The following is a 22,914-nucleotide window of genomic DNA, read 5'->3' as shown; positions in this document are numbered from 1 at the left end:
ATGAAGTCCAAGCTTCAGTTTTCTAATGTGAATGGATTTATTGGTATAAATTAGGTAAGTCTCTCATTCACATTTATCCATACATGCTGCAGGAATCTCTATAAAAAGCTCTGATTTATTATAGCTTTTTGGTGCACCACCATTTCCCACCAGTAACTGTGTACAAGCCCATGTGAATGCACAGCAGTCAGATCCTGACATATGACAAAGACGTTTTTTATTCCTTTATGGCTTTGTGTCCTCCACACACAGTCCGATTTGCAGAATTTTAGGCTGAAGTCAAAGATGCTTCTCTGGGCTGCTTTCCTGAATATCTTTCAGCTATTTGAATACTGTAGACGTGCTCAGTTTTATCAGAAAAAACCTTTGTTTTATTTTCTCTGGCATCTGAAAATCAAACTACCAACATGGTCAACTCACTATTTTCAGAGGTCCTAAGGACAAGCCAAAAAAGAGCAGTTCAAGAATTGTCAAGGTCTTTTCCTAAACCCTACACTTATACCTACCCAACAAAGGTCAGTCTTCAGGCTACAAGCCAGCTGACTAGGAACTGCCTGCTACCAAATACTGCCGTGAAATTGTCTCAGGCAACATAGAGCACCTTGCTTTGCAGCCAGAGAAGAATAAGGTGGTGGCCCACTACTGTGGTAAATGTACCAGAGTGAGTCTTTGACCCAAACTGGATGCTCAGCCTTCTGGGAAGCACAGATTGGGCAGCTGAGTCTGCTATCAATTCAGGGAGATGTCTTCACATGAAGCTAAGAAGATCTCTAAGCTTGGGAGGAATAAATAAAGCTAGAGAAAAAAAAGGCCAGCTGGACGGTATACACATTTTGCTGAGATGAACATTAAATTATTTGGAAAAATACACTTTGAGGGAGAATAAAACATCCTGTGAATTCAGGTCACACTTGGCACATAATTGTGACCAAAAGAATGAAAAAATTGGAGCTGTCAAAATGCAATGTTTCCACCATATTTCAAAATGACATGTCATTTCAGAATTTATCTAAATTTGAAGGGAAAAAAAAGCTTAAAATTAGTTCAATAACCCAGAAATGAAAACAGAAAGATTATAGATATTTTGTCTTTGTTCTTCTTCTCTACCCTCTCCCCAATCCCTATGTTCTCTCCTGGAGAGAAGTCAAAACAACATTTTCACAACTTTTTCCATGTCACTACCCTCTCCTTCTGCACATTTTCACTTCAAGACAACTTTTAGAATTATTATTTGATTCTGCCCACAAAGCCAGATTTTATTATTCACAGAGTACTATATATGTAATAGTCTTGTCAGTCCTAGCCAGAGGCAAAGGGTAGCCTCAGAGGAAAAGGAAACAAGAAACATCCAAAGGAAGATAAATAGGAATGAGATGATAGGCAAATGGGTTATACTCCCATCTTTTCTTGAGAGCTGTGTGGATTGAAAAAAGAGCTCTCTAATTAATTCCAGAGTGACGGGGACTCCAGGGCTGGACTCTGTGCACTGCATGCTGGTGAATCTTCATTCCATGTGAACCCCCTTCCTCCAAAAACCAAACAAACTCTTGTTTTGTCTTTGACATCAAAAGGCACAACATAACTAACAGCAGATGTTCTGATAAACTCCAGTAGAGACCAACCTCTTGGCAGCCATATTTCTGCTCTGCAGTGGCTTTTCCAGGCGCACAGAAAATTCATTCGTGGGACTGAAAAGTACATGAAATGGTTTTCTGGTAGTATTTCTTGTGGCATCTTCCAGTACTATTTCTACTATCGAGGAACTGCGGTATCACGAAGGACCCCGTTTTGTGGTGTTTCAGCCCTGTGTCAGTGCAAATTGTTATAAATGCAGGGAAGTAATGCAGAAATGCACACACTTGAAGCATAACATCGGAACTGGATGAGGCCACGTTTTTAGCAGAGGCTGCTTGCAATTTCAATGGTTAAAACGTTAATTATCCAACAATCACTGTAACATACAGATCTTAAGTGAATTTGAAAAATTTGGCCTGAAATCCTGGCCCCACTGAAAGCAATTAGAGTTTTGTCACCAAGTTGAATGCTACCAGGATTTCACATTGTTTTAATCCTCAGAGACAGATGCCAAACTGTACATTACTATGCAGGTATCCAATAGATCTTTATACCACAGAGAGATCGTTAGTAATTAATTATCCCAAGCAGAGATGATTTTGCTCTTGTTTTCAGATTCAGACTGCAATTCAGTGATTTTGTTTTTCAACAACTCAATTTAAAATCTTGTGTTATTTTTATTTTCTGGACTACATGCTATAAAGGCAGCCTATGGCTTCCTGCAGACTTGTTTAATCAAGAAACAAAATCTTATTTTATGGCAAGACAGTCATCTTGTCTAGAAGCTGAAGTAATTAATAAAGATAAGAACAACCAACCTCGGAACAGGAAGGCGGCAAGTCTAATAACAACTTCCAATATGAAACCATCTAATAAATACTTGTTATGCGCACTGAGAACAATCCTTAGGCTGAAATGTTGCCATAAATTATTCATACGAAAGTTTTGGACAGTAAACAAATTTATGAAGATAATGATCTCTTTGCAATTCATGAAGAAAAGTGGGGGGAGGGGTCAATCCCCAGAATAAATTGCAATGTATAAATCCACCAGCTGTAGGCATAAAGTAGGGCTGCAGAGATTCAGGGCAGAAATTGTAAAATAATCCCTGTGCGTTTTCTCCTTCTAGAAAGACAGCTTTGAAGAGCAACTGCAGAGCCAAATAATTTAGCATATACTAATTTGCTGTTCTTGACCAGACCACTAATCACAAGTTAGGAATCAAAGCCCTTGGACTATAATGGGTGAATCAAATCAGAACTGTGCACAGCATTAGCCCCGGTCTGCTTAAAACTAACAGCAAGCGAGTGTGAAACCTTTGTCAACACAGACCGCAAGGGGTTGTTGTTTGGGAAACACTGATGTACATTTCTGTTTGATGTACCAAACTGCTTCTCCTCAACTGAGGATCCATACGGAGTGACTAGGTGGTTTAAAAAGCTGAATGAATTTCACAATGGCAAAGTTTACTTCCAGTACATTTATTTAATGGCTGAGGCAACTGATGAAAGGGAAATAAAAATATGATGAGGAGAATAAAAATTAGACTAGAATCTAGACTCCCCCAGGACAATTCCTTGTGCTTTGTATCCTCTGTACTGACAGACAACATATTTGCTTTCTAGCTAATTATCAACAAGACTAAAATTTTACATCTTTGATGTGTATGAGATCAAAGAATATTAGGAAATAAAAGTAAGATTAACATAATTGTCTTGTACGGCTATAATAAACTAGGACTATGTATACAGTCAGACAGCCTGCTCATCAGGAAAGCATAAACTCGAATCAATTGAACTAAACAAGAATCTTGTTTAACTTTGCTTCCTCAGCAACTTCTCACCTCTCCTGACACCCACCACTGGATCACAGATGCAAAGCCAGGAAAGATGCCTTGTGCCAATGGCCCATCTGACACCCTGAGACCCACGGGACCTCCTGTTTCAGTTGTTGAGCCTTTTAAAAAAACAAAACAAAACAAAAACTAAAACAAAAACAACAAAAAAACACACACACAAAAAAAAAAAAACAAAACCAAACCAACCAAACAAAAAAAAAAAACACACAAAAAGCCTCAAACAAACAAAAACCTAGGTTGCTTTGTGAAGATACAGTGGGCCATGAGGAGGGAAAAAATTAAAAAATCTCCAAATCCAAAACTACATATCCCTACTATTTACCTGATCTGAAGGACTAACTTCTATTTATTTCTTCTGCTACTGTTGTCTACTTTATGTGCACACACAGACTGGGCACCAGTCCTCTTTGGGAGCATGCTTTGGTAGTGCAGGCTTTTCTTATTATGCACACAGAATACAGTTCTTATCTATCAGATCTGCATGCTAGTTAGTATGCTCACTTCAGGAAAAAAAAAGGAGAGGAACCTGCATCTAATTCATCCTCACCATTGATAAAATACTGTGTGACCAGTATTGCATTTTCTTTAAATGGTCTACGAAATGATACTGTCCTGTAATAACCGATAAACACCTGGATTTGGTTGATCTGTCTTCAGTCTTTATAGACACAGTCTGTTTGTTTATTCCAGAAATATCTGGTATTTCTACTTCCTCATCAGCTCAACTGTGAGAAGAAAATCAAAGGCAGCCAAAAGTAACTGCCTCCTAAGAGTAAAATGGGGAGGGAACATTTGGATCGCTTCTGCTCATTAAGGTGACGTGAAAGGTCTACTTCTGGCTAGGAGCTGCGAGCTACTCCTCAGAGCAAAACCATTTTGAAGGTTTTATTTGTCATCAGGTGGCAGTGACAATGAAAAACGTCTGTTGCACTTCAAGACAGCTGGTAATAAAGCAGTACGGGGAACAACTGACAGAATAACAGTTACTGTACCAGCATAGCTTCTAAGTTTTTACAGCCACTCAGCTGGAATTATACCGTTGTATTAAAAGTGGTTTAGGGTATAAAAACCATTTGGTACAGAAGGGCCCTCTCCCTCCCCGTTGCCGTATCAGGGATCAGAGTAACAAAATTTGGGAAAAGCAGGTATTTTGCTTGATTGAATTTAGATATTTTGAGTGTGTAGCTTTGCTTTAGTTCACACAAGGGCAAGCCTGAAAATGTTTCCTTGCTGACAACTGCCTCATTCAGCACCCTTGCAAGCAGCTCCCAACAAATCACAGTCTTCAAAGGCACATTGTTTTTGTTTGTTCTCATTGTAACAGATGTTTTGTATCATGTACTTCAACGAACTAATTCATCGGCAGAGGACCGCCTACTCTGGCTGGTGTGCATCCAGCTGTGGAAATAGCTCAAGTGTCATCTGTGGCCACTTTCATTCCATTCTTCTGATCTCACAGGATCTCAGTGACCGCATCCAAGCCCATAAAAAATAAACAGACCTGAGAACATCCTTTTAAAAAATTTCCAGCGGAGGAGTAATGCTACTCCAGGCAGGAAGCCTTTCTGGAAAAAATGTAACTGATGCTGAAGGAAGATTCACCCAGCTCTGGAAGTCTCTTCCAAAACATGCTGCTTTTATCATATGAACTACCCAGTCAATATTAAGAGGCACTGGAGCAATGTCATGTGTGATTTTGATGGAGCTGAGAGCTTCTGACTAACTCAGTGTCGTATCAATTAGCCCGAGCACCAGGCAATCAATCACCACTTCTTCTCTAAATGTACTGAGCTCCCATTAGAAGCTGCAAATACCATGAGACTAGTTCATCTCAACACACTGAGCACTTTTATATACTGTGGGTCTACTGTAATATATTTCTGAAGTAGAAACAAAATCAATCTGAATTGCTCTGGAGTGGAAGCATATCCCATTAATAGCTGTGCACCAAGATTAAAATGTATTAGTGGATAAAAAATGGTCTGTGCCTGTAAGAAGTCAATTACTGCTTTCTTAAAAGTGACCAAATAAAACATCCAATACTAATAGAGATTAGACTTTCTGAACATGCCTTTAAAATCAGCTGGGATTGCTTCATCACAAGTCAAAACATGCCTGGGATGGTGTAACTATTCCTTGATTAGCTTCCTCAGAAGAAGGTGCAACAAGTTGCCTTCTGAATTTGTTGAGAAGTCAACTGCAGTTTCCCACAGGAAATTAGTAGTTCCTGATAAGATGCTGATCATACACTTCAATATCAGATCCACTGGGTTTGCTAATTACTTTCAAACCACTTAGTCGAGTCACCCATTAAGAGGAAATGATTCAATCGCAAATCCACTGAACTGAGAAACTAGGTGACCAAAACTCCTTGTGGAGCTTGAATTATCCACCTGTGTAAGAGGGCTCACAACATGTCAAACCAAGTAGTTAATTTCGGTTTTGAGAAGCAACTGTGGCTGTATTTCATTAGGCAGCTTGGCAGGATTTTTAATATTGTACAACACCAATTATTGGAATATTTCAGAAACATTTCAGAAGCCTTTGAAAACCTTCAGGAAAATTAGAGCCTTATATCAATCATCAGAACTGATTCATCACTTTTAGGAAGTTGCATTCCAAGTCCCTTAACTCTGCAGAGAAAATTTTAAAACTTGCTGGCAACTGTCCTCTATTTTAGAGAAGATGATTCATCTTTTTACTTCTGGGTGCATTTGCTATAAACTTGCTATTTGGGTGTACCTACGGGTCAGCTGCTTCAAGGTCTAAGTAGATCACTGCAGAAGGCCTGAACAGCTCGCTGCAGCTCCTGACATTTACTGTAGCTCCTAAGTTGGAGGTCAGCAAAATGGACTCTCTCACAGTGAAGCTAAACAATTTCACATCAGTGTGCACTGACTTCACAGCAACTAATTAGCCGATTATATCTAGGGTAAAAATGGGTGCCTGACAGAGGCTCTTTTGGGATTTTAAGTCTTTGTCTGCCACATATCCTAACCTTCTGATGATTCTGCTGTAGCTTGGCTTGGGCTTACACTTTGGGGCATGTCATAATGATAGATAGAGTTCTTTGAAATAGAGAAAATACTTCTCAGAGGGAAACCACCACATTTGAGCAAAACTATTGTCCTTTAGCACATATAATATACAAAAGCAATGCCTGTGACGTGCCTACAACTTATACTGGATATTGGAATTATTAACTTCAAAGAGTTCCATCACTTGTATTTATCCACAAGAATTTTACCAGCACAAAAGAGTTAACATAGCCTTTTCTTCTGTGAGAAGAAGAATAAACATGGCATAAAACCCAGTTATATATTGTCCCAGCTTGGCCAAGAAGATGAAAGGAAAGAGCAAGGCACAGTCTCATACTTCATTGACGCAACAGCACTCACGGCATGCTCCTACTTACTCCTTCCCTTGTCTGTTGAACAAAATGATGAAAAGAGGCTCAGAGAGGACTCAAATACATTGCGTACTGGGGGGACAAGCAGAGGTCTTCACAAACAGATCATGGCTGATCACCATAGCCCACACTCTCAAAGCCACGACCTGTATCACTGATTCTTATCTGGAAGACAGACTTGAACGGCAGGTAAAACTCCAGGAAGAATGACAAATGAACATCCAGTCCCCATGCGAGGAAGTTCTCTTAGATTATGGTACTTGAAACTCCTCAAGCTCTATTCCAAAATCTTCACAATTAGCTCACCCAGCTTATAGCACAAACATCTCCAAAATTTTTTTTCAGAATGGATCGCAGTTATATACATCGACCTATTTATATTATCCCTGTGGAAATACCTGTGGTTACTATCCTCTGAAGTACAAATCCCATAATCAAAAACATGTGCACATCACCTGTGCAGTTCCAGCTAAAGGTTCCTCTGTGTTATAGTCAAGACTGAACTTTGTCACCCAAGGGAAAACGGTCTGGCTTAGTTACCTTGGAAAGTGGAAGCAAAACAAAGGAAAGGGCAAAACTAGTAAGGTGATCTTGGGAACTACTCCAGAAAAGTCACATCTGCCTTTACCATGAACACTGGCATGGATTGAAGGTAGGTTTGCTGTTGTGAGTCCAAATCAGAGCACTGAGCCCAAACTCTCTCTTGGCAGCATCAACAGTACCACGACTACCTTTCAAAGACCATTTTCCCCCCCATCACCCTGCCCTAAGCAGCTGCCTAAAATTGGCTCCATATTCACTTCCCGTTAAAATCAACATGCCCAAGGTGCTGAACACCCGTGAAGATTTAGGCTGAAATGTTATAAAATTGGATATCAACCGGAGGTTGAAGATGTGAACTGGGCGTTACTGTCTGTAGCATGAAACCTGGGGAATTGCACAGGTCTTTCCCTTCAAATTCTTGCTATTCCTGTGCTGCTCCTGGGGCAAGACGGGGCCTGTCACAACCTGAGCTGTCACGATGAGTGGCTTTGCTTGCTCAACTTGGAGCATGAGTTAGCGAAGGAGCTAATACAGCTTTGCTACTTCCACAAACACGAATCAGGGAGTAAGGGGCACTGCATCTGCCTGTCTATCAGAAACGCTCAAACTGCTCCTGACAAATGTCCACCCCCTCTTCTCCCTTAAGCAAGACCGGTGACAAGCACCAGGAAACGCTCATCGCATTTCATCCCCGTTTAAAATAAGTAGACCTAGAGCAATCCTCTCCTTTCCACAGAAATGACACGGCCTGCCAGCAGGAAGGCATGTCAGTGGTGGAGTGTGTACAAAGACGCTTTTCCTGAAACGCTGCTGGTGCTCCCGGCCCGCTGGAACCCGGGCTTAGCCAGGAGAAGTTGCGGCGGTGTGGATGGACCAGCTTTACAACGGCAGGCCTCCTCCCCTACCTGCCAACGGAAAATATGCCTCCAGCCTCAACCCCGTCAGATGTGGGACATCTGTGAATGCGACACCCACCCTCCTGGCTACAGGCAGGCGATAAACTAGTAATTTCCAAAGCTGCAAGCAGGAGTTTTCTATTGATCGCACTAAAGAGGAAGGCTATCAAGCTGGGAGCTGACACAGCCTCACATCCTGTGTGGATTGGGCGAAGAGGGGGTGAGTAATGATTTACAGATTGCCGCACTGGAAAAGTACAAAGGCTGTTTGAAAGCAGGCTGTTTGCTGTGTGAATCATGTGCAGCCCTCTTGTCCCACCACAGAGATCAGTAGCAGGGTGTCAACCCCGTGACCCTCAGCTTGGAGCTGAAGAAATCGTCCAAGTTATCCTGGACCGAGCCCTGGATGAGGACTCTGCACATAGCTTTCCTCTGTGAGTTATACAGCTTTTTAGGAGGCGGAAGTGGACCTCTAATAGTGAGGAACACAATTTTTTTCGTGCTTTGGGATGTGTGGGTGGTTTGTGTCTTGTAGAGAAAATGTAACTTCCACTCAGTTGCTCACTCTGAAAAGCACAGTGGTGAAGGGCTACACCTGGGATGGATGTTAGAGGGGCTCTCCTGGGCAACAAGGCCTGCAGTGATGCTACAGAACCTCCCAGATAGCTTATTTAAAAGGCATGGAGTGGCAAAGCTGTTCAGCAGACGTCCTTGAACTCGGTATGCTCAAGGCTGTAGTTGGTAATAAGAAATAACAAATCGCATTTAAACCACGGTTAGAAGTAGTGACATTTCAGCCCCTAACTTCCATCTTCCTTTAAACAATAGGCCATTTGATAAGAAAGCTGGAAGTGCGTCTCTCTTTGGCAGGTAGTCCAAAAAATAACCATTCAGTGGTTTCGCTAAATAACAACTCGGCACTCCCTCAAAATTCTTCATACTCTGTTGATCTGTCACCGTGTTACACAACTCATTCTTCATCAATCCACTATGAAACAGTCAAAGAATGTTCAGTGTTTACGCTATCATATTTCACTATTTGTTTTGCAATCATGTACGAAAGAGGTTGAAACCATGCTCTCAACAACGTTGCAGATACCACTGATTTGTAACAAGAACCTTTTGGCACACACTGTTGAATGCATGGGCTTAGAATGGATTTATTCCTAATTTACACCAGTTTGAGAGGAAAATAAGGCCACAAGGTTACAATGTGCAAACTATAATTAAGCAATCACTCCACTTCAGTGGGACTGAAATCAGTTTAGGAAAGATACGCGTGATTTGATCTGGATTTGCCACTGTCCTGCAAAGCTTAGGTCAATACTGCATTCTTTATAAAGACATTTGAACTGAAAAGAAAGCATTTTATCTAATAGAGTAAAAAATGAATGGCAAATACTGTTAGACCTGACTACATTCAATAGTAAGCTATTACTTACAATATCATGGATGTTTCTAACTTCCAGGATGTCAAATCACAGTGTACATTTCTACATCGATATAAAAAAACTGTTAGCACTCTCTCTGCAAAAATAATTTTAAAATAATTATGTTATTAAGATGCTTCACCAGTTACAGTAGAGGAGGTGTTAATTAGTCAGACACTTACTCAGACACCTCAGTAAGTTTATCAGGAATGAACACAGAAGGGAAAAAAAAAATTACAAAGAAAGCTACATCTAGAGGCCAACAGTAAGATTCACCAAAAGTCTATCTGAGACTTTGCAAATGATACTTAAACACCTAACAAAAGGTTTCTCGTATAAATAAATGAAAACCAAGGACAGAACCCAGAGCTGAGATCCCTGTACGGTGAGGATGAGGTACAGACTAAAGTTACTTCAGAAATAGCCCCAACAGAATAAGGACATTGCCTTAATTTCCCACAAAAGCCATCAGACAGAAGAGGCAGCTTTCTGAGAATGAGAGTTTGGGCAGAGGAATGAATACAGCCCAAGGAGATGGAAAACCCAGAGGAGTCACTGAACTCAAGGGATGGGTACAAGTGAAACGAGGAACCAGGAGTGGATCATCTCTACTGCAGAGCAATGGAAGAGCTGGCACACCTAAGCACGGGTCCAGTGTCCGGGACTAAAGGACATTAATGAAGACAGAACGTAGATAAACCAAAGATAGAGCTAGCCAACCTCATTTTTTAAAATAAAATGACCTATTTTCTAGACAAAGGACATGCGGCGGATCTAAGCTCTCTGAAGGTCAATGAAGTATTTTAGGCAGTGCTACACTAGAAATTACTAAACTTTGGGGATGATAAAGAATTAACTAAAAAGGAAATGACAACCGGCCATGCTAAAAGACAAGCTATACTGCTTCAGTGAGAGGGTCACTAAGATCTCCATAAGGATTGTTCTCATCCAATACTTTTAATAATGACTTTGAATAACAAGATTTGGAGAAACTACAAAGTTGTGAGGCACATTCAGTAAAGTGGCAGACTGAACTACTCTACAGGAAGGACTGGATTAAACAGATCAAGACACAAATTAATGAAGACAATTAGGCTAATATGTGGTTTCCTTTATAACATAGAAGCATTTGCTGGAAACCTGGAAGAAGAAGAAAACCTAGGTGTATCGGTGAATTACACGGTGACTGCATTAGCAAGGTCATGCGCACAAGGGAAAAAAGATGTTATTTGACAATGCAGCACAGTACTCCCAGCAAAGAGAAAGAAGTATTAATGCCGTTGTACAAAAGGCTGGAATACTGTGAGCATCAAGTGTCCCAGAAAAATGAATTCAAAGTGGAACAGATCCAAAGAAGGGTCATTGTCACAGCCAGAGGTACAAAATCCCCAAGTTACTGAAAACACATAGTGACGTTTATATAGTTAACCTAGAAAATGAAGATGCAGGTAAGATTTTTGTCTATAAATTAATGTGGTGAACATGAAGAAGGGAGAAGTTACTGAAGGTAGGGGAGAACGTTTGACCAAGAACAGATGGATGTAAAATGGAGTACCTTTAGGTTGGAAATTAAAAATGAGATGCTAAGCCTCAGAGAAAAGGTGTTCTGAAACAAGCTTCCTGACAGGATTATCAAGAGGCAACAAATCAAACTATTCAATCAGGTTTTGGAAGGGATTATACAGTATGTTTCCTGGATACAGCAGGAATCCTGAGTCTTATAAACCGGTCACTAAGTCCTTAGAGTAGAATATTATAATTTTTACCCAACTCCTGCACTAGATAAACCATGATGTAATCATAAGTAATATATAGATTGGCTAGTTTTCCCTCCTTACGTAAACCGCTCCTTGAATACACTTGCATAACATAATGGTAATTTATGGAAGTGCATTTGTTCTAAGGATTAAGAAGGTGCCAGAGTCTCCTTCATCAACTTATTGCTGCAGGCGTGATTCTCTTCTAAGTCTCACTGTTTCACACCTATGCAATTTAATTTTCTTAAGCAAAGTTAACTCTTGATTTATACTGGTAAAAATCAGATCCAATATTTCCCTTTGTAGCTAGGACAGGCTTATTTTAATATTTAACAGGAAAACCCTAAATGTTAATGGTATCATTGTGAGGCTGTGTTTAGAGGCCTCAGTCAAGACAGGCCCTTGCTCCACCAGAATTTTCACAAATATCTAATAAAAGCTATTTAGCGGTATGACAGTTTTATAATCTAAATAGATTGGGATTTAAAAAAAAAAGACAAATAGGACAAATGAGAAACTGAGGCTGAGAAGAAAAATGCTTTCTCCAAGGTCACACAACGGATCAGTGGCAGAAGAAAAAGTATCTGTCACTAAGTGCTCTAAGCCTATGTGCATCCTTTGAAACAACTGTGAGGAAAGGCAGGCTCAGGTCGAAAAGGAGCTCCAGCAAGGATGAATATAACTGTGCATTACATTGATAGCTCAGCAAGTACGTGTGATTTTCATTTGGAATTTGCTTACAATAACAGTTGAATCCTCTGGGACAAAACCCCATATGAATAGCTTATGTTAAAAAATAATAATACAATAATTAACTTTGCTGCGTACACATTGATTCTTACATAACCCCCTTCCTGCTCAGTTGCATATAAAAGGACATCTTGTCAATAGCCTAAAACTTGACTTGATCCTTCACTAGCAGAAATTCACGTTTACAACTTTGACAGGTTGTGCCAGTCTTTATTTTGGAGTCATCACAGTTACAGGGCTGCCCTAGCATTACTCTAGTTGTATAACACAGCTGTTCCTCAATAACGCTGTTCTGGGTTCATGGGGCTGTTCCCTTCTCCAAAGCTGCCCAGTGTCTCACCTGTAATGGAAATGCTGATTCTTCCGCAGCGCAGGGATGGGGTTTGGGAAGCTGAAAGGAGATCCAGGACCCTTTCTGCTGGAGAACTGCCCTGCAGCAACGTCCTTTATCCTTAACTGCACTACGGAAATGAGAACCACATCTCCATCGTGGGGAAGGGACCCACCGCCCCATGCAGCAGGCACCCACCAGCTCGTTCCCAGCCTTGTCACCAACCAGAGCGAAACCTCTGCACACCCAGAGCACAGAGCTTATTCAAAGCTGCCCGGGGCGGATGAAAACTGCTGCCTTTCCTTTCCACCCTCACAGAACTTGCACGTTTGGCAATGGCACTATACGACCATCTGTGTTGCGCGCAGGCTTGCGTCCTGCTAACTACATGCATAACGTCTGATTTGCTTACGCCGGCGTAGCAGAGTTCTCACTGCAGAAGTTGGATAATATTAGCATCAGCTGCAAGATAATGGACAATACCAGGCAAAAAAAAAAAACAAGAGATGGTCCATGACAGAGGATAAATTCGAGAGGGCTGTAACATACATGTATCACGTGCCTCTCCAGTTCACAGCATGCATATGCACGCATAACCACGATGCAATACACATGGAAAAACATTTGATGATAAGCTAAACTGAGAAATCATCTGACAAATCACATGCTTACCTAATTCACCACTCTGCTGAGCCTATTACTTTCTGCACACTCATTAATCTAACTCCTGGCCTGTAATTAATACCACATGCTTACCAGTCAATCGTTCTCTCCTGATCCTATCGCATTCTGCCTACTTATTAATCTACCACCTGGATAATAACTAAATTGACCAGTGCTCAACAAATGAGGAATTTTTGCTCAAAATGGCAAACATGACATATGAACCTTACAGTTCGTATTCAGGTTTTTGACTTGGTGTAAGTTTAGAACTTGACATAAATGCAAATCTACATGCAACCAGAGACATTACATATATCATATGAAATAAATAAAGTATTACTGATTTTCAGTCTTAGTTGATGCACATGAAGTTGGAAAAGTTAAAACAGACTGCAGGCTTTGTACAAAATTTAGATTGATTTTTTTAAATATGCACTACATTCTTTCACAGAAGGTACTCTAATGTCTACAAATTAATAACTACCTTTTAAAAAAATAGCCCCCCTTGATAAAACTTCCTGCTTTTAAACAGCTGCTGTGTTGAGATTTTTCTTGACAATGAAGGCTGACGGTTAAGGTTGCATCTTTTCTGTTAAAAAGAAATCAATATTCCATAACCTCAACCAGAATTTCCTGGCTTCAAAATCTCTGGGGTACCTTTCAAATTTAGTGTCAGCCACCTTCTTTTCCAAATATCTTTTCCATTTACATTTATAGATTTGTATGAAATATATGTTTTTTCCACTAATGTAAATGTCTTTAAAAAAAAAAATCTTAGACTGATGGTTTATCCATTTAGTATTCATACTATCTGTAGAATATTTGAAAGAAGAGAAAATTTTACTAGAACTCTGAAGCCTTTTTAGGATAAAACAGCAAAGCACAAGTTCCTCAAATACAAGGGCTTGTCTACTGGAAATGCTTGTGGTTCTCCCGTCCATGTTTTCTAAGTGAATCCATATGTGGCGTGTCTTGCTGCCATCACAAAAAAATGTCCAGTTTCACTAGGGGGCTCTAGTAGAGTGTCAAAAGAGGTTGGAAATCTAACTTTAATATATCTTTTTCTGCCATTCATGGTAATTCATATTAATTTCTACAACAGCAGAACAAATGACTGCAGCAATACTTTGAGATGATTCCAGAAGAGCTGTACAACCAAACGCACAATCCCCTACACTTGAGTACGAGATGCAACTCGGGTGAATTATTTACACCCATTTCCTTTTAGTGGCCTGACCTGCTTGAGCTCGGGCATGGATTTTCTGTCCTGGGTACTCTCCTCAACACAACAGCACCTGGCGCTCAAGAGGGTCAGTAAGCATGTGCTCAGCTGAGTCTGAAATTATCCATTTAGTGGCAGTGAGTCATCTATGTACAGTGGGTGCGGGGTGAGAGGAAGGTAGAAATGACCTCAAACGAGCCTGCCTGTCCCAAAGGAACATCGCCAATTACTGTCTTGATTATCAGAGTTATAGAATTGGCAGTCCTTGATTTTCTGCCTCGGGAAACACTGGAATTAAAATTGTTCAGCAGAACTTTGCCATTGGTATTTGGTTAGTTGTTTCAACCTCTAAACTCTTTAGACTTAAAAGTTCAAGTAAGTTCACGTTCAAAGGATCTCTTAAAAATACACATCTAAAAGTTAAAAGACTAGCTGGAGATTCCAGTTTCTAAGGATTATTTCCTGTTTACTTTTCATACCAGCTAGCTGAATTCTCACATTTCATCTTGGAGGCAGGACTCAGCTGTCTGCAGAGGACAGACTTTGTTCCCTTACACTCCAACGGGCAAATGCAAGATGGATTCTGGGCTCTATTTGCTGAAAAGGTAGAGCAACAAACGGGAGGTAGAGAAAGCTGTCTTGGGAGAGGGACACTGAACAGAGCACAAGCAAGTTCTTTGTTCAAGAGCGTAGGAATCAAAACACTGAAACTGCTGTGGTATTTTGGGTATTATCCAAAACAACAGAGTCGCTAGTGAGAAAATGAAAACCGATATATTTCAGTTGGACAGTTTGTACTTTTTATGCTACATTCATGCACAGCAATCAAAAGGCAAGAATCTGGAGCCCTTACTCAGCCTCACTTCTCACCAAAGTAGGGGTTTTACACTGATTATGAAATAAGAAACATTTTTGTTGTTGCTTTTAAAGACAGACGGATTACAGTCAGCCACGGGCCAGAGGAAGGAAGACAGAAAAAAAAATAATAAGGGCATTTGTTAAGACACTGACCTTTCTAAAAGGGCTGTAAGGGCTTGAGAAATGTCCAGAAGAGAAGTTCTCCCCAACACACTTTATTATTATTATCAATAGTAGGTTTTTTCCATATGCTGCTCTGCTTGCACTCTTCATGCTGCCACTGGCATTTTCCTTCTGCAGCTATTATGCAGAAACTATTCCAGACTGACAAGAACATATATCTGTGTGTACCCAGTGATTACTTACGGTCACACAGTTTTACTTGCAAATAGAAGAGGGTAAGGTTAAAAGCGGTGTGCACATACAGTATTAGGGTAGAACATTTCTGTTGGTTCGCTAAAAAAATTTGCCTTTAGAAAAAAACAGTACATTTATTATTCGTGATAAAGATTTGAATCAAAAGAGTTTTACGCAAATGTCATCATTAATAAAAAAGAAGATTATATATATGTGAATTGACTCTAAACAACATGTTTTTCAAAGTTTTCCCTGAACCATCAGACAGCCTTCGGGGACTACAGGAAAAACACACTAATATGGCAAATGTTATAAATCCCCAGAATAACTCTTATCCCATTTATGTTTTGATTCTGTCATCGCTATCCATCTATCCTTATCCTGAGGCAGTAATGAAATACAAGACTTGTTTCAAGTAGGGATGAGTGAGCACTGTACTTTGAAAGCTACAGTTAACTAAAGGGAGCCCAGACTGCCATCAGTGCATTAAATGTTATGCCAGTATAAATCCAAACCCACACTGCCACAACTCTTCTGGACTTTGTCTTCCATTAGAGCTAGTGAGAGGGACCAGGGCACGTGCCAGAGCAACAAAACTGGCAAATTTAAGGCATTCTTAACTCGGACACAGAGCAGTCAATATGGTCAAAACATGGTGAAGGCTCTATTTATAAAGGGTACATTTTTCAAAAGTGTCTTGAGTCGCACATGAGCCTCCAGGTAAACTTTTCATCATGATCCAGGAATCCTGCTTTCCAAAACCCTGAAGGCTGTGCAAGCACAAAGATTTGAGAGGTTTTCACATGTGACCCTACTATGCCAGCAGCAGATTATTTTTAATACTATTTATTCTGAAATAACAATGCTACCTCAACCTATTTGCTATTAATTTTCCATGGTTCTTAGCATAAGGCTAGCAAAAATCACTGATAACAAAAAATAAAAACCCTCTAAAAATTGTATTAGCAGTTGCTCATTGGCAGCAATCTATGACATCACGGTTAAAAATTACAGGGAATATCATGAGTAAATTATGATATACCTGCAGAGTCCTTGACTGCCCATTTGACTTTCTCCCATTAGGAAAAAAACCCTCTGATTGTTCTTTTCTCACAGAATTTCCTTTTGGTTGTTATCTTTTAAGGAGGTCACAAAAGTAAGAAGACAAACAAGGTTGGGGAATAGAAAGCAATATATTCAAATATTTTCCAATTAATAGATATGTTATAGTTATTTGTTAGGGTCAGGGGTTCATCTGGTTGCAGTTAAAAAGCTACGGAAGGAATTGGAGATAAAATATTTTAGTATAGCGTTGGGTTTTTTTTTTCAATCCACCAAGTAAACAGATACAGAATGCACACATCAGGAAAATCTGGCTGAGAAAGGGAAATAAATGAGCAACCTGTCTGGCAGGCCAACCTACTGCAGGTGGCATCACTGGAGAAAGAGCATGGCATTTAGTGAGTGGGCAGGCGGGTGGCAAAGGAGGCATGAGGAGCAGGCAGCGAAGGGACAGGCAGGCACAGGGTAGAGAGAACCGTCCTGCCTGTGTGCAGCACGCTGAATGAAAAACCTCCTTTGTCTCCTCGACAGCATGGTCCTGCCTATTTTTCTGTCATGAGGGACACAAGGCGGTGTTAAATTATACATAAATATCAAGTAGGACTTTCTGCCGGAAATGAAAAGCTAATCATCCAGTAACATGATTTAGTCGACACTTACAATCAAAACAAAGAATTAACCACCAGCATATGAGCAATTCAAACTGTGCTTTCTCTATGAGTTCATTTCTCCTCACAAAGAATAACAGAGGCTTAACAAAATGTTCTCCTTCCTGGGGCAAGGGGTATGTAATATTTATCTGCACTGGTTTCCAGTGGGACATCATGTGCCACAATCAATCATCTCATAAAATGTTATGAAATAGAGCGGTGGCAATTTAGATAATAACATGGCAAACTAAGTTACATGAAGAAACAAACAGCTAACCAAATTAGAAAGTTCCCAGTTTCATCAGCTCATAGGGTTACCAAAACTCATGTCTTAAATTCTGCCAACTTTATCATAATCTTTTCTTCATTTTTTTTTTTTTTTGAGCTGTGGAGGTGCCTAGAATAGAGCCTATAGTTAGGCATGAAACTACAGCAAACTTACAATGGACACAGATTCTTTATTTTCTTTCAAAACAGGCCATTAATTCTGTTGCCTCTTGAGTCCTCTGTGTAGTAATTCTCTGACAACTTTTCAGACATTTCTAATAAAGAATTCATCTCTGAATGAAACCTGGGGAATGGTAGTTCTGCCTTTTTGCTTTTATACTTCTTCAGTACTAAATGCCTCATGTCCATTTATTTAAGAACATAATCTTGGGAAACACATGGGAAAAATCCTTCAGTGAACAGACTGGGATTGCTACAGCAAAACAAATGGAGGTAACCCACAATGGCAGTGACACTGGAACTGGAAAGTTACACCACTTACCCGCTGTTCCTCTGCTTTTCCACCTACAAGCACATATCTTTTCATTGACACAGCTCTGGCTGGCAATGAACACAAATTTTATCTTGGCATACTGAGAGTGCCACTCCTGTAAAAGTTATTTTTCTCTTCACAGCCCTTTACCAAGGGGTACAGACATACAATTACTACACCAAAATACCTCTTCTAGTACTGCAGAAAAATGCTTTGCTGAACATGGTCAAATAAAACTCACACACACGTAGACACACAAACTGGGATTGGTAAAGGGCTGAAGTTTTCCTTTTAGAAAGGGAGTCTTTCTGCAGGGATCAGAGATCGCTTGGCTTCCACAAGTCTGATAACTCATCATATACACACCTCTAAGATTTCTTGTGGTCTGCAATTAAATCCAAATATTAGAATACGGGACTGATTTTAACTGCTCATCTCCCTCCAAGGAAAACAGCAGTAGCTTTCCTCCGCTGAGATGGAAACTTCCACCAGGGTCTGGAGAGAGGGGCAGCACCACCGCGGTAGGAACTGGGCTTCCAGGAGGCAGTCAGTCCCACACTGTGGTCACAGCCTGGTGACAGAAAACTGAAGAACTTGTCTCCAAATAGTTGAGGGATGTGGAAGGGGACTTTAAATTGGGATGAGAGTCCTGTGCTACTAAATGGGTTTGTAGTGTAATTATATCCACGTTGTTGTGTAGCTAACTGCCACCAGAGGTTCCTCTATTAGGAAGTCAAAATATTTGAACACAGATGTGAATAACAAACAATCTTAAACCATACACCTTCATTTTAATTTTAACCTCCTCATATAAATCAATGTATTGATGGTTATGTGGAATACACACCTGAATTTTGATTAATGACACAGTTAAGTGGATCGATACGTGAGAAACTGATCAAAGGTAGGAAACAAAACGAAAGTAATCTGTACACAGTGGGATTCAGTATGTTGTTTCCTTCTGGTATATCACTAATATTTAGGCAAAGAGCATCAAAACTCTTCCGTGAGGTAAACACAAAGTCACCTGCACTACTGCTAATGAATGTTGGTAGAAGTATAATGAAGATTTAAGTGGTACCTACAAACTGATGAAAGATGACAATTTACTCAGGGGTAAGAAAAAAAGTTGGCTGGTCAAATCATAAAGCAGATTCAGATTTATCAGAGACTCTGTAAGACAGCTGTGCTCTGCCCTTTTCCAGTACTTGAAATGCATTACTGAGCCATCGAGGATCTTTTAAAGTACATACAACTACAGAAGACTTTTTTTATGGATAAGCATATAAGGGAGGGGTAACATGTTGATCCTGGCAATTCGAAGTATGCAGGAATGTAGTTATCTTGCAGTCCCTGAAGCAAAGCTTCAGCAGCCACATTTTAGAGGTTGTTATTCTCTTATAATCAATGCAATTAGATAACACATCACCCATCCTCCCCTTTTCACTAAATCAAACGGTGCTCTTTTAAAGAAGCAGAATCTTCACAACGGAGGGCTCTTGTCAAAGGGAGCGGCTGGCTGCTCTTACATGACCTAGGACTTTAATGTGGCTGACAAGCAGAGCGAGGCTACAGTGCAAGCACTCTTAGCTGGATATAAGCAAGTATCCACTTACTGTTGGTTGCATAACATACGGCGGATGAGGCATCCATGAAGTACTCTGGACCTGCATATCAAATACTTTCAATTAGCAGAGAAAAGTTTAAAACAGAACTCAAAGCTTTACTTGAAAATATTCTTTCTATTACAACTACGGAGATAATTTTGGCAAAAGACGTAGGTCATGTAACTCAACACAGAATTCATTTATGCTTCATAAAGTAATTGACAAAGGAAAAAGCCTTCAAATTTCATTTGATAACGTTTTCTTCCGAAGTCAGAAGTCTGAGCGATTGCACCTCTTCTATGATTCACACCGTTTTATCTCATAAAGCAGTCTTCAATATTCCATGTTGTCCCATTTTTTTCATTTGTATTGTTTGCTTTCATCCATCAATATAATCATGAACATGTCATCCAACCGACAGTGCAGAAGACATAAAATGCTCCAAGTTTATTTTCAAAAGTATCTGTATGAACTTTCAAAGGCATAACATTTTCAGCTTTCCCAGAATGATTTATTCCATTTTCAGTAAGAACCGTAGATCTAATTCAGAGTTTTTGAAGCTTATTCTAATTGAAAGTTTCCATTTCAAAGCTGGCTTAAGATGTCCCTGCTCCCCAGGATCGTCTCTTAACTTGGGTATCGTGGGGTCCATTCCCAGCAGAAGTCTACATGCCTCACCGAAGTCCTTCTCTGTTGTTCTGCCTTATGACTGACAGGTACCATATTCCACGGCTATACCCATTTTACTAACAATTAAATGCATTACAGAGTGCTTGCACATTTGTGGTGGCACCTCTGAGCCAGAACTCCCTGTTGTGCCAAGCGTGAATGACACACCCGCTGTCATAACTCAGACTCAACCCCAAGAACTGCGTATTGTAGTTCCCTTTTCTAACAGCCAGGGCACCACAACGCAAAGGAAGTACACAAAAAATAAAGTGGTGCTTCAGCTAACCCCGAGCTCATGGAGATGGGTGGGCATGTGGCATCTCAGACTGAGCATGAGCAGGGATGACTAGGAGAAAGCTACAAGGTCCTGATTCTCCAGATGCCCTGTGATTTCGTTCATGAAGCAAGGGGTGAGAACTAATTGTGTATAATTGTGTGCTTTAACGCTTGCTGAAGTTTATCAAAGTAGATTTTTTTGTTGAAAAGCAAGCTCGGTGGAGCATCTTTAGAACCGAAATCAGCGCACACACATGCAAACACACCTCTACAACAGAATTTCTGGTGTGAATCACTACTAGTTAAAACATAGTAGAGTTGCCACATCTTGCTGCTGCTCATTGCTCCTACTGTTGCAGCCTTGCAGTTCCTCCTCTGCGGCAGGGCAAATGCCTTTGGGCTTACACTGCAAACTATCTACAGAGAATGATATGGGCTAAAAAAAAAAATAATTAAAAATCAATGTTTCTGGTGCAAATGCATCAAACCATGAACCAACGTAGTGGTTCAAGTCAGGATGGGAGAAGAGAGCAACTGTGAGCTGTGGAGCAATGATGGGAACAAGTGACTGGGTGGCCTGAATTCAGTGGCCTGAATAAAAGGGGGGGGGGAATGCCTCTAAAGCCAGCTTTGCTACTGAGAAAGGTGCATGTGAGCTGCACTTGCATGTCTCCAGCACTGACATTTCTCTGGTGGTGCCACTTACTGAAATTTACGGAATTTATCTCACCAAAACAACTTTTGTTTGTTAAGTGTTACAAAGCCATCTAAACTTAAACGACACGAAACTCAGAGAAAATGACAAGAATCACTGACATTTGAGGATCAAGTTTAAAACACAGAAAGCGTAAGCACAACCTCCCAGAGTTGCCGATAAGCAGCGGCATACCATCTCAAAACCCACGCCCAACAAACCAACCCTAACATTAAGGACAACCCACCATGCAGCTTTGCAAGTTCGCGTAGCTTGTCTCAGGCAGGACTCAGAATTGGAAGAGCACTGATGCTATAGGGCAGAAATAACTGGAATGGGAAAATGTACAGCCGTTGACCAGCTTCAGAGTGAAGTGATATGTTCCCAGAGAATGGTTAATAATAAAACTATACAACCTGGTTTTGACTTCCATCTCAGAAAGCCAGAGCATGGCAATAATTTCCCAGTGGAGATCTGTGAGGGATATGCTGAAAAGAGAAATTCTGAACGACAAAACGTGTGGGAGACTAAAGAAGGATATGAGGACAGTTATCCTCAAGTAACTTGCTTTCTCAGGGATTATTGGATAAAAATGAGCACTTTTAAAGGATGCTGTTACTGGAGGAAATACAGCTGAGGTCAAAAGGTTAAAGTATGATGCAGTCAACATAAATTCTAAAAAAAAAAAAAAAAACCAAACAAAAAACAAAACACATCTAAAAAAACTTTTGGCTAATGAAGGGGAGCCAAAATGACAAAACATTTAAATAAGAATGATAAACTTCTGCTGTTGTCAACTGGAAATAAAGCAAAATGCTACTTACTAGAGAAGCTGGTTGAAATAAAAAATTATGGTGGCTTTAAATTCCAGTGTAAAAAATGCAGGAAACACTTAAAACTCTGCACCAAATGATACCTGAATAGTACTAGAAAGCCTTTTGTTTAAAGTATGAGTCAAGAGCACGAGCAGTCATACAATTTTCTGTGGTATACACTCTGCCTTCATCCACATCCAAAACATAATTAACTGAGAAACATAGTAGACAAGTGCAAATCTGACGTACCTGATATGTAGAGACAGGGGAAGCAGCAATGAATGGCGTGATTGATGTCTGTGGAATCATGCGGTTTGTTGGAATACTGTACGGTGAGGAATAAAATCTGCAAACAAAGAACAAAAGCGAGATTTCTTTGAACCTTTCGACTGCTAGGCTCTAACTAATTCACTGCCTCTCGGGCAAAGACAAAAAAGTCTACACAGGTAATGATGTCCATCTATTTCCAAAACCACAATAAAGAAGATGTGATGGCTCCACTGAACAGATCTTGGAAATGGAAAGGAGGAGGAATATTTACACAAAGCATATTTTTTTCATTTCAACTAGCACAAATATAGAACTTCACGATACAAGAAGTAATTATCTGAAATGCAAAGACAGCTGATTTTCCAGAGTGCTAGCTAGTGAATGGAAATTTCTTGCACGATATCAAAGACAATATTACTGATTTCATTTTTACATGCGGTACTGTTTTCTTTTCAGACCTTA

General features: G+C 40.2%; 1 protein-coding gene across 6 annotated transcripts in view; it reads right to left on the bottom strand.

Moving 5' to 3' along the window:
- Window positions 1–22,914, bottom strand: part of RBMS3 (RNA binding motif single stranded interacting protein 3) — a 721,589-nt gene that overhangs the window by 49,283 nt on the left and 649,392 nt on the right. For all 6 annotated transcript variants that reach the window (XM_042806473.1, XM_042806470.1, XM_042806471.1 and 3 more), the window contains 2 exons: window positions 22,432–22,528; window positions 19,738–19,788 (listed from right to left, as the gene is read on the bottom strand). In XM_042806473.1, coding sequence (XP_042662407.1) covers window positions 19,738–19,788; window positions 22,432–22,528 — 148 coding nt within the window. The remainder of the gene's footprint in view (window positions 1–19,737; window positions 19,789–22,431; window positions 22,529–22,914) is intronic.

This window comes from Tyto alba, unplaced genomic scaffold (assembly GCF_018691265.1).
Source record: "Tyto alba isolate M040663 unplaced genomic scaffold, T.alba_DEE_v4.0 Super-Scaffold_46, whole genome shotgun sequence".
Taxonomy (NCBI): domain Eukaryota; kingdom Metazoa; phylum Chordata; class Aves; order Strigiformes; family Tytonidae; genus Tyto; species Tyto alba.
This window is presented reverse-complemented; position numbering and strand designations above follow the sequence as displayed.